This window comes from Festucalex cinctus, chromosome 7 (genome assembly GCF_051991245.1).
Source record: "Festucalex cinctus isolate MCC-2025b chromosome 7, RoL_Fcin_1.0, whole genome shotgun sequence".
Classification (NCBI taxonomy): Eukaryota; Metazoa; Chordata; class Actinopteri; order Syngnathiformes; family Syngnathidae; genus Festucalex; species Festucalex cinctus.
Genome location: NC_135417.1, coordinates 15,847,109 through 15,858,918, shown reverse-complemented (window position 1 = coordinate 15,858,918; position 11,810 = coordinate 15,847,109). Strand labels below are relative to the sequence as shown.

The 11,810-nt window shown below is 39.2% G+C and overlaps 1 protein-coding gene across 1 annotated transcript; it reads left to right on the top strand.

Annotated features, from left to right (window-relative positions):
• The first annotated feature begins 1,959 nt into the window (after positions 1–1,959).
• akirin1 (akirin 1) lies at positions 1,960–11,383 on the top strand. The gene is made up of 5 exons (XM_077527662.1): positions 1,960–2,609; positions 9,876–10,022; positions 10,084–10,212; positions 10,350–10,421; positions 10,854–11,383. Exons 1-5 carry the CDS (start codon positions 2,402–2,404, stop codon positions 10,862–10,864), a joined length of 567 nt encoding a protein of 188 aa, XP_077383788.1. The 5' UTR covers positions 1,960–2,401; the 3' UTR covers positions 10,865–11,383.
• Positions 11,384–11,810: the final 427 nt, after the last annotated feature.

Here is an 11,810-nt window from a genome sequence, read left to right as displayed (position 1 = left end):
GTGAGGGCTGCATAGAACATATTGTGAAAAAAAAAATGGGGTTGATGTTAGACTTCAGCAAATCTTGTGGAAGCTCAAGTTCGAATGACCTTCTCCCCTTTTGTCCTTTGGCTTTGCGACACGGCTGCTCAGTAAAACATGTCGACCATTATTTATTGTTTTATTGGACAGGCTGACCTCACTAGTCACAAAAAAAGCAAGTTTCACTGTTATTAAGTGTTCTCGTCATAATTGTGGTCGTACAGTGTTGTTCTAGGTATGATGACAAAATGATGCTTGTGTGTGCGTATGGCCCTAACAGAGCTTGGGGGTATGGTGTGTTATTTAGGCGGGGGCGTCTATGCTATCTGCACGTGAATGCCAGGCCTCCACAATGGCCCCAATGTAGAGGGGGATTCAAATGGGGCACATGCCAGGAAGAAAAGACTGCTGGGGTGAGGCGGGACAGGAGGAGAATACACTACGAGAACATTCTTTGTTATGATAAAGGTGGGAGGGCTACTGCTAAAAGCTCCCATTGACACTCATGTGGGCCACTAATGGAGAGAAGTCAGGACATTAGCACCACAAGTTACTGGTTTCAACCCTGTCATTAAAATCCGTCCATCCATCTGCCAATCTCAGCTGGCTCTGGGCAGTAGTGTATGATTATTTTGTGTCTTTTGCCTTTTCTTTTATGCCAATGCAGTAAGGGAAAAGTGTGCAACTTACCACATTTGTTGAGAACAAATAACTGTCAATTATTCACACAGTAATTTTACCAACCATATGCTCATGTAAATAGTATGTAACTAAAATTACCAGCATGAAAAATGGCCAAGAAGATTATTTTACACATTCCATGTTCATCATCTTAATGGGTTATTAAAGGTGACAGTTTGACACTGTGTTGGTCCTATGAGAAGCCATTTTGGATGAGAATCCTAGCAAGTGATTATTGTTATTATTGCTATTGTTAACATTTTCTCAAAATCATTACTATTGCTGAGTCCAACACCTCTCAGGCATTTTCCTGATGATGGGGGACTTTTATGTCAGCTGTGCTAAAAACACAGTAATAAAACGATCTCAAACTTGGGTTTTTAATTGGATAGTAATTTTAAATTGGATCAGCAAATTGGTGCAGTAAAGTTCCACATTTTTGTCGGTGCTTTGAAACAATAATCAATACCATCATTATTACATCTTGGCTGGATATATCTTACTAGAATGTATTATGTTTTGGCGTCAGCCTGTTCTTAAATGACTTGTTGGATTAAAATACTGTTGCTTTTAAATGGAACACATACAGGAAGCACATAACTCCTTTTCTGGCCTCCCTAAGCTGCCTGCACTTTTGTTTTGTTTTTTAAGATTCTATTTGTTTTTTCAAATCCAAAATGGTTTTGCTCACCTTAATTCTCTAAGGCCCTTCATCACTACACTCCTTCTTGGTCTTGGAGGTCCTGAAATCTAAGCAGAAACTCAGAGCGAATAAGGCTTTTTCTGTTACCTCACTCGTCCCAAACCCAGTATGAGAATCTGACCATGAGTTTTAGTGTTTTATTTGTTGTTGTATTGTTTATTGTCGTCTTTTATATTCCATGTATTGTTTCTTTATGTACTGTTTAGGCTGCTGTTTTTAAACTGATCAATAAATAAAATAGTTGATAAGTAGTAATTGAAGAAAGTGAACTAGTGTACACTGTCTTTATTCAACAAGATTCATGACAATTTTCCTCCCTTTTCTATACACATTTAAATTTTTCAATGTTAGCCTATGTAGGCCTACTTGCTAGCCACTAACAAATAGCGGCAATTGTTTTTGTGAGTCATATCCACTGTGATATGACGTTTACAAGTTGTTTGAAGGCTTGACAATTAAAAGGCGTGACGTTTAAATGAATTGATTGCACATTTAGACGAGGGGGAAAGATAATACCCGTGATAAATTTGACGTTTTACCTGACCGCTTCCACCTTTCAGACAGCAACTTTAGTTTGCGTTCAACTCAAACCATAACGCTAATCGCAGGGGAAGCGCCGTATATTAATGTTATGAAACCTACACTTAGTCATAACAAAATATTTATATTTCAGAATGTGTTAATATAAAATACTACAAACAACGTGTGAATTCATTATACCGGTGAATAAGAGGGGACAGCAAGCAAGACGTTGCTACATTACGACAACCCCCCTTCTCTTGGTTGCTCGTTGGTACGCTCCGCCATTGTGACGTTTGAAAAATTCAGAAGGCTCACTCGGCTCTTGGCACTCGAGAGGGGAAAAAAAGCCGTTGTTGTGGGAAGGAAGACAGTCAGCCTCGAAGCCCGGAAAAGGACGCCTGCCATCGGCACCGGCATCAACACTCATCGAATCTCTTTTCTATTGCTTTGACGTCCCATTTTTTCCTACCGAAAATGGCCTGCGGGGCGACGCTAAAGCGCTCGATGGAGTTTGAGGCCCTCCTCAGTCCCCAGTCTCCCAAGCGGAGACGGTGCAACCCCCTACCGGGGACTCCCGGCACTCCGTCCCCGCAAAGATGCAACAACCTCCGCGCCGCCGTCGACGGCCCGACTCACTCCATGTCGCCGCAGAGCGTCGCGGGCGAGAACAGACTCACGCCAGGTACGATTGACTCAGATCGGATTGCGTTTTTTTCTTCTTTTTTTTTCATGGGTGTCATTGTGGGGAGGAAGGGGGGGATTTGGGTGGAGTGGTTAGCTTGAATGGGGGTTGGAAGCTAACGCTTAGTTCGCTAGGCTAATATCCGCGAGGGGAATGTCGTCGTTGTGTTATTGTTGATTTATGACCTACATTTCCTCATGTGTTCAGTTAAATCTTATCATTAATGGCCTTCACTCCAGAATGCGTCTCTTTGAAATCGAAATCGTTTGGCTCTCTTTTAAATGCTGAATTCGAAGTTAACGATTTCACTTATTAATGTGGACATCACGTTTTGCTTCCGTAGCCGTTATGTTTTTGCTCATCTGTCGTCATGTAAGATGTTGCAAAATGGAAGGTAAAGGTTGGAGAAATGATAGCAGTAGGCTAATCAGTAATACGAAGGTGGCACAACCATCGTGGATTGAGGTGGTGAAGGGAGGGTTGGTTCCATTATTCCTTTCCTCCTGAGGGTGGGAGGGCATTGTTCATTTCCTTGATGCCTTTTGCTTCACCCTCCTGCATAAACTGAGGTGCAGAAGTAGGAATTAAAGCTGCAAACCGCAACAAGGGGGTCCCATCATCATCACAGTGAATCCTCAAAATGGTCGACCAGCTTTGATGCCAAGCTCTGCCCCATGGTTGATGAAGAAATGAAGAAGGTGAAGATTTGCAACTTAGCGTTGTCTTATCTGTCTAGGATACCTCCCTTTTTTCTTTTCTTTCTCTCTTCCCCATTAAGCACGTGGGCGACTTTGTGGTCAATTTTTGGTAGGGGCCATTTAGTGGCATCATAACATGATTTCCCAAAAATGACAGCTTGTCAAAATGCCAAGTCCGTTTGGAATGGCCAAGCTGAGTACAAAGTATGAAGCATTTTGAGCAGACGATGTTTTTCGGAGAAATTGTTTTTTTGTGTATGCGTGTTGGCATAAATTGCCTTTTTTTTAATTTAATTTTCTTTTTAAATGTTTTTGTAGTCTAAATTAGGGCTGCACGATATTGGAAAAATATGCGATATAATTGCTGAATATAGCTATCGATATTGCAATCTTTAACATGTACCTAAATAAATGACATTTTTATTATCTAATGAAAGAATTACATTTTTTTTCATGCGGTAAAATAATCAAACTCAATGTATTCTTAATTGTAATTACCTCTCGATAATGTTGAACTATTTGGATGGCAGTGCACTGTTCCAACTATGTTTTGCATTTGCATTATTACGGTTGGAACACCCATGGAACTCGGGGTGTGGAAACCAAATAAAAAGAGAGAGTGAGGAGGGGATTTTTTTCAGAGAGTGCAGTAGTAAATTGTATCAGTCACCTCACCTCGCAAACTTTGAACCGAGTGTCATATCTCCTTTTTTCTCATATTTAATACATCTCAAACAGGTAAACCTAACAGTCTGACTGGTCAAATTCAGATAAAAGCATAACATTCCATATCAAACTAATTGCATGTCTTTGCGATATGCTTATTGCATAGGCCAATATCGCGAAATCGATATTTTATCAATATATTGTACAGCCCTATTCTAAATTCATTATTTCTCAACATTATCTCTTTCATTTTGTATACTACTCAGTCAACCCCATCTCCGGCTAACAGGTTTCACTTGCAAAATATTTTGTGCGTTCTATTTAGACAAGTTCACAACCAGACCCTCGCATCGTCTATTCACGGTAACACCTCAAAATGGATGCTAATGAAAATAAATCAATAAATGCTTTTCATTTGCCTGCTTCGGTTTGGTGCTCTTTTGGGTGGATTCGTGGTTCGTCAAAGAGCAAGCATCGGAATTTGCACTAAACTGCTTCAACCAGACTGGCCAACTTCTGGTTCAGTTTCTGTCATGGGACCTTTAGACTTTTTGTGTTTGTGTGTGTGTGTGTGTGTGTGTGTGTGGGGGGGGGGGGGGGGGGGGGGTGTGTGCGTGTGCGTGTGCTCTGTTATGATAAACATGTCAGTCACAGGGAAAACTTTGCTTTAGGTCCTTGCCTCCCACCAAGTTTTTCCGCCATGCTTCACCATCCCTTGACTGGCAAAGGCAAAAATCGAGTGAATTCCCTCATAGAAGTTGGTCAACATTCCAGAAGTGGGATTCACCCTAACTGGTTTTGAATCTCCTGGGAGGGAAGTCTCTTCACAATGAGACCCCATGCCTGCCCATGATCACAATATGATTGTCAGCAATGTTGTACCGCATGACCAGGACAAAGATGTGTCGCAGTATGTTCAACTTCCTGTTTTGCTGGCAACCTCCATTTCCAGTAACTCCATCATGACCAAAAGCCAAAGAAAAAGCCACAAGCTTGATTTTAGAACTGCCAGAATATGGACCTGTTAGAGCACGTGCCCGTAGGCCGACACGGGGAGTGGAGCTTATCTTTTAACACTGCATGCTAGTCAAGCTTGATGGAACACATGCGCTCGCGCTCAACCCAGCTGTGTTCTGACAAATTCGTCATGTGCTTGTGCTCGGAGACAAGTGTCATTCCAGTTAGACGTTTGGTTTCTCTCCCTGAGAAGATTTTACTTTTTTGCGTTTACAAAATGGTTGACATTGTATTAATAGCTGATAAGATAACGTGCACCAGGAAGACGGACTGTACTATGTTCTATTCGCAGTTTGTTTATGTAGACATTTTACATTGTGTATTTTTAAGCTTGAGAAAGTGATAGTGTGGTTGACGCTTTTGCCTTACAGTTCAGAGCTTGGAGGTATGAGCTTGGATGTTTTCCTTGTGCTCATGTGGGCTTTCTGGGTGTTCATCTCATATTCTATTTGGAGCTTAATCAAGGACTCAAAATCTGCTCACTGAAATTGAGTCTGCATTAAAACACAGTGCTTGATCATGCTTGATGTGTTATTGGTATGACTTTTTCATGTGATCCTGTGTGATTTTCCAACATGTAAATAGCTGTCAAATATTTTCCCTCATCCTTGGTGGGAAAAAAAAACAACCTTCAAAGGTTTATCTTGATCACAGTATTGAGCAGATGTTTTTTTGCACGCCTTGAAATGATGACTTCTCCCTGTGGCTCAGATGGAAGTGGCTTTTTTTTTTTTCTTTTGCTCCTTTGCCGAACAGATTATTACACGTTCATCACAATGATCAGATCTTCATACTGTCAAACGTCCAATAAATTACCCGCTAGTGCCACACTGTTTTTAATTTGATTTAATTGATTATTCCATATACTACTCAAATAATTGATTCTAAGAAGCTTTTGTTTGTGGCATGGATAATAAATAAATGGGAAAATGATATTGTCTAGGCCAGGAGTGGCCAACCACTTGATCAGTCTATTTATCTTTTTTTTTTGTGTATGTGTGTATGGAAGTCAACCTTACACATTTATTGACAATGTTATGTAACCTCACTGGTCTAAAGATGACATTCTGATTAATATTGCATTTGTAGAATGTGTTATGAAGCAAAATCCAGACTTTTTTTTTTTTTTTTTTTTTTTTTTTTTAATCCATCTTGGGGCGGCCATTTTGCCACTTGCTGTCGACTGAAGATGACATCAATGTTGTTCAGGCAATGACCAATCACAGCTCACCTGTTTTCTGAAGAAGAACTGATTGGTTGTGAGACCTGAGGAACATCGATGTCATCTTCAGTTGACAGCAATTTGCAAAATGGCCACCCCCTGAGATGGATAAAAATGACTGGATTTTGTTTCATAAATTATATTTGACAAATGTAATATTAATCAGAATACCATATTTAGACAAGTGAGGCTGCATAGAACATGTTTTTTTTTTGTTTTTGTTTTGTTTTTTTGTTGTTGTTTTTTTTGAATGGAGGATTTGGTTTCCCCTTTAAGGAAAAAAAGTAGGTCACCTTTAAACCTACGTAAAGCCTGACCTTCATGACAGTGAATTGACAGGAAGCGACGAGTGCCCATTTCAAAGCTTACCTCTGCAGTCTGATCATGACATTTGCAAAGGGAATAAGAGAAGAATTTTAAAACTGTGGTCGCTTTAAAGGGATATTTGACTCATTGAACAATTTTCAGCAGTGAAAAGTTCAGATTTTGTTCAGAATGAATGATAACTTCATTATTTTTCATATACAATTAGTACCGTTAAAAACTATTTTTTCTTCTAGCTGTCGACTGATGACATCACCTGTGCCGAGGAAGTAGGTACCAACCAATCATGGCTCACCTGTTTTCTGTGGTTGGTCAGCAAACTGAGCCATGATTGGCTGACTTCCTCACCACAGGTGATGTCATCATCAGTCGACAGCAAGTAGAAAATTTACTTTTTAAAAGTTTCTAATTGTACATGAAAAATAATGAAGTTTTCACATTAATTATAGACAAAATATTAACTTTTTACTGCTGAAAATGGCTCAGTGAGTCAAGTATCCCTTTAAGGATGTTCCTTGCAAAAATGTCTTTACCCGCTACAAGAATGCATCCCTGCCTCCGCCCCTCAGTGTCGGGTCTCTCACTAATGTAGACTGTGATTTCCCGTTTTTGAGACACGGATCTACCTGTTATGTAACACTATAAGCTTCTTCTCTAGAAAATGTTGGTCATGGTTAGGATGACGTGTTTGACATGTACAATTTTTGTAATATCAATTCTCGCGTAATCGCGGTATTATGTAAACTATGGACAATTATAGCAATGTTGGATTGAGTTCTACTCTAAAACATTGTAGACTGTGTAGGCAAAACAGTGTCGTTCGCAGTGGTTCTCAAACCTATGACATCAGGTAGTTAAAAAAAAAAAAAAAAAAAAAAAAAAAAAACTACTCTGGAATTGGCCCAAAATGGCTGACACTCTGTTTCAGGCATGATGGGTCCTTGGCGTTTTCATGGGTGCACTTATGATCTACAAGATTTCATGCCCGTTGTTGATACTTGTGGTTAGAATCCCAACCAGCGGCTGTTTGAATTACAGCACAGCAGCTGCAGGTATCGGTCTCACCAAGTTAGCCGTCATGGGGGGAGGGGTGGTTGGTTGTTAACAAGCCAGGCCCGTCAAACGGAATTTTGTCAAATCTCTTTGTTAAGCTGTCATGAAATGGCTGGAGATCCAATCAATGGAAATTAGTCAGTCGTGTTGCGTTCAAAGTCTGAAGTATCCTACATTGGATCTCAAAACGTGTCGGGCAAAAAAAAGTCAAACTCAAAGCAGTCTTGACTCCTTGACAGAACTGCACATCTAATGTGGAAATTTCCGAGTTTGCTGTAAAGGTAACAGTGGCATCTAGCTGGTAGCATAATGCTAACTATTAGCGGCATTTATCCCAATAAAACGTTAAAAGCAACACTGCACTCCATTGCCTTTTCCTGTCATGCTAACGCTAACATGCTAATGTTTAGTGTGAAAATGGATGTAAACGAGCTGACAAACAAATGGCAAAATTTCACAAAAATAGTGTTCATTGCACTTTTTCTGACGGAGACGTGTCCCAGTTTCCTGGAATGCAGAATTGGTACAAAAACTGCATCCCTCGAAGCGTAGCCTTTTGTTGATTTACTGTAACTTGAACTGAGCCATCATGCGCCTCAGTGCGCCCCCCTTTATACACATACACACACTGGGTTTTCTCACAACCCGGGCCACCCGCCCACATCCAATCTATGTGCTTCATCTCGTCTTGTCTGCTTCATTGTTTGGTCAGCGTCTGAGCCTTTTAGCTCGGTACCTTTCGCCATGTTTCCTCCCAAACTCCCGGAAGGAAGTGTCTTGATTGATTACTCAGCCTGGCTATTGTTACCGAGCAACCCCCCGGAGTTGGGTTGCTATGACTGATGAGGATGCAGGCAAATGTGCACGGACACATCATTTTCTTTTTCTTTTTTTTTTCTTTTTTTTTTTTTTATATCATCATCATGTATGCCACACGTTACTCCCACGGATATCCAGCAACATTGAAAATGTTCCACACTTCACAAAAAGATCCCGCAAAATTAACAGATTGACATAGATCCTGCAAACGTATTCGTTATACAAGAAGATCCAGAACGTGTGAAAAAACATTTGAAAACTGAGATTCCACAAATTAAAAACAAACAAATTAGGGATGCACGATAATATAGGTGGCTGATAATTATTGACCAATTTGACGTCAAACAGATAAACCAGATAATGGAGAAATCTGCCGATAATTGTTGGCAATTTTGATTTCATAAAGATAAACCATATACTGTAATAAAGAAATCCAGCAATAATTATAGACATGCCACGTTGGACCATCTGTTGTGGTTGTGGCTCATATCAAAAAGAATTCACCTTCATGGTGCTTTACATACATTGAAACATTGTGCAAAGTTTATACAATGTTTCAATGTATTTGTTAGACTTGTAGTAGGACTCAAAAGTATATTTGTATTCAAGTTAATTTTGCAAACAATCGGCTTACTTATCAGTTATCGACATCGGCACTTCTAATTTATTGGTTTATTGGTTGAAAATAGCATTATCGTGCATCTCTAACACAAAATGGGATCCTGCAAAATCGAGGTTCTGGAGAATTTAAAACAATTTTACACAAGGATGCTACTAAAATTTAAGTTTTGCACAGATCCAGCTTTTTTAAAATTAATTAATTTATTATATATTTTTTATAAATATTAAGTGAAATTACAAGGAGGGTCAAATGAGTTTGCTGCAACAGATTTTTTTTTCCCATTACACAAGTTTTTTGTCCACAATATTCCACAATATTAAAACTTTCTGACAAAGTAATTCTGCAAATTGAGAAAAAAAAAATATAATTTGATTGTACAAGAGTCTAGCAAATGTGAATGAATTTTCACATAGCTCTTTAAAATTGTGGGGGAATATTTTCACAGAACCTACAAAAAAAAAAAAAAAAAAGACCACTGCAAAAATATAACTACAGACATCCTTTTAACAGTGCGCAAAAAAAAAAAGATAGAAATGGCAAGGCCGGTGTTCTCATCTGCTTATCAGCTACTTTGCTTTCATGTTATCTTTCTCTGAAACCATTGCATCTTTTTAAAGTTTGATGTGAAGTACCAGCCGAAATTAGCATGTTATCACTGGTATGCAAATCTGCAGCTGCCTGTCAATAGGCCAAGGCTGTTTTATATCTTATTATTCTTGTAAAACGCTTCTAATGATGTCAGTGGCAGTTGATTCCCTCAAAAGAAGACAATGACAAAACGCTCATATCATCATCGGTATCATGCGTGTTACAATTGACATTCGTTTTTGTTTGTGGTTCAACAGAGCAGATCTTCCAAAACCTGCGCCAGGAGTACAGCAGGATCCAGAGGAGGCGGCAGCTGGAGGGGGCCTTCAACCAGACGGAGGCCTGCGGAGCCTCTGACGTCCCCAGCCCTTCTTCATCCCTGCACGCCCCCAGCTCACCACCAGGTAGGCGAAAGATGCCCGTTTATTGGATTGAATCAGTTAATCACTCATTTTGTTTTGTCAGGCGCCTCAAGACGGGACCAGCCCTCGTTCACGCTGAAGCAGGTGAGCTACCTGTGCGAGCGCTTGCTCAAAGACCATGAGGAGAAGATCCGAGAGGAGTATGAACAGATCCTCAACACAAAACTGTCAGGTAACCGTGACAATTAGATTCTCTGATAGACTTGGCACACTATAAATCAGGTTTAGCCCATGGCGACAGTGATTGGTCAATCGAGATGAACACATTTGGTCTTGTTTTTTTGTTTTTGTTTTTGTTTTCCTCCATAGAACAATACGAATCATTTGTGAAATTCACACAAGATCAGATCATGCGAAGATATGGCGCCCGGCCTGCGAGTTGTAAGTACACTAATGTCCCCCTTACCCCAGTCCTATTTAGGAACTACTTAATTTTCTTTCATTTCAGTATTTACATATTTTTTTTGGTGTGTTTTTTTCTTCAATTTTTACACCCCCCCCCCCCCCCCATTTTTTTTATTTATTTTTTTTAATTTTTTTTTTTTTTTCTATAGAGGCAAGTATTTTTAGATGTTTTTTTTTTTCTTGTTTCATTTATTCATTCATTTTTAAGTTCACATTTCAGTCTTTGAGGGGAGTAATTCTTGGTTTGAATATTTTATTTTATTTTACATATTTTAAATTGTTTTAAGTGCATGTATTAGTTTGTTCAACATTTGTTTTATAGATTATTTTAAATGTTTTATTTTATTTTTTAGTTTGTAAAAATGAGTCTTCAAACATGCCAACTCGCTGCCCTTCGCTTCTTTTCAGATGTCTCCTGAACGTACCACCACAAGATCCCACCATCTTCCCTCACACACAAAATGGCTGCTCTTCGAAGGCCCTCTACCACTTGATTTTTAATTTTTACCCCACCACACGTACACACACGCACACAGTGCCATGGTTTAACCGCGTTTTATCCAAAACTGTTGCTGCTGGCCAAATCCTCTGAAATCTTGAGAGACGACCTTTTGTCCTGTCGCCCCCGCCCTCCCTCCTGTTATGTCTTTATTTTATTTTTCTAGTTTCCCTTCTCTGCTCTCACTGTCTCTGAAACTGTGGACTGAAACCGATCCCCGTGTGTCCAATCTCTGGCCTGGCGCTGTAGACTACAAAGCTTATTCTTCTTTTTGGCTCATGTGATAGAAGCTCTTTGGATCGAGCAGCTGTATTTAACGCCTCTAATGTCGTCCCTCCTCGCTCACTTTCTCTCCTCTAATATGAGAAGTTTTTTTTTTTTTTTGTTTGTTTTTTTCTTCTTCTCCCTTTTGGAAAAAATAAAAGTTCTGTGATTTAAAGTTTGTCTGAGAAATTCTTTCTATATTTCTCAATGATTTATTTATTTATTTTACATTGTATGATGTGGACTACTGGACTTGATTTACGATGGTGGTTGCAACACTAAGGCAAGGAAGAAACCCATGTTGGTGTCAGAATGGCATAAGTCTTCGTAAGTCAAAACTTGTGATTTAGGTTGTAACAGGCAGAAATATTTACTGTATACAAATTAAGGGGTTTCATTGGACGTTAACAATGCATTGCGAGTTTTTTTAATTATTTTAACTGGTTAAAATAAAAAATGAAATAGAAATACTAAAGTTAACAATTATCTGAGTGTTGAGAGATTTTAAGAACCAAAATTTGATTTTTTTTTTTTTAAACAAGAAAAATCCTCTTAAAAAAAATACATTTTCTCAAAACTTATTTTTTCTGTCGCAGTATTTT

Excerpts from the sequence above, each read along its gene's own strand:
- akirin1 (XM_077527662.1), top strand. The coding sequence starts at position 2,402 with ATGGCCTGCGGGGCGACGCTAAAGCGCTCGATGGAGTTTGAGGCCCTC. Across the intron at positions 2,610-9,875 it reads CGAGAACAGACTCACGCCAG|AGCAGATCTTCCAAAACCTG; the intron begins GTACGATTGACT and ends GTGGTTCAACAG. Across the intron at positions 10,023-10,083 it reads CGCCCCCAGCTCACCACCAG|GCGCCTCAAGACGGGACCAG; the intron begins GTAGGCGAAAGA and ends TTGTTTTGTCAG.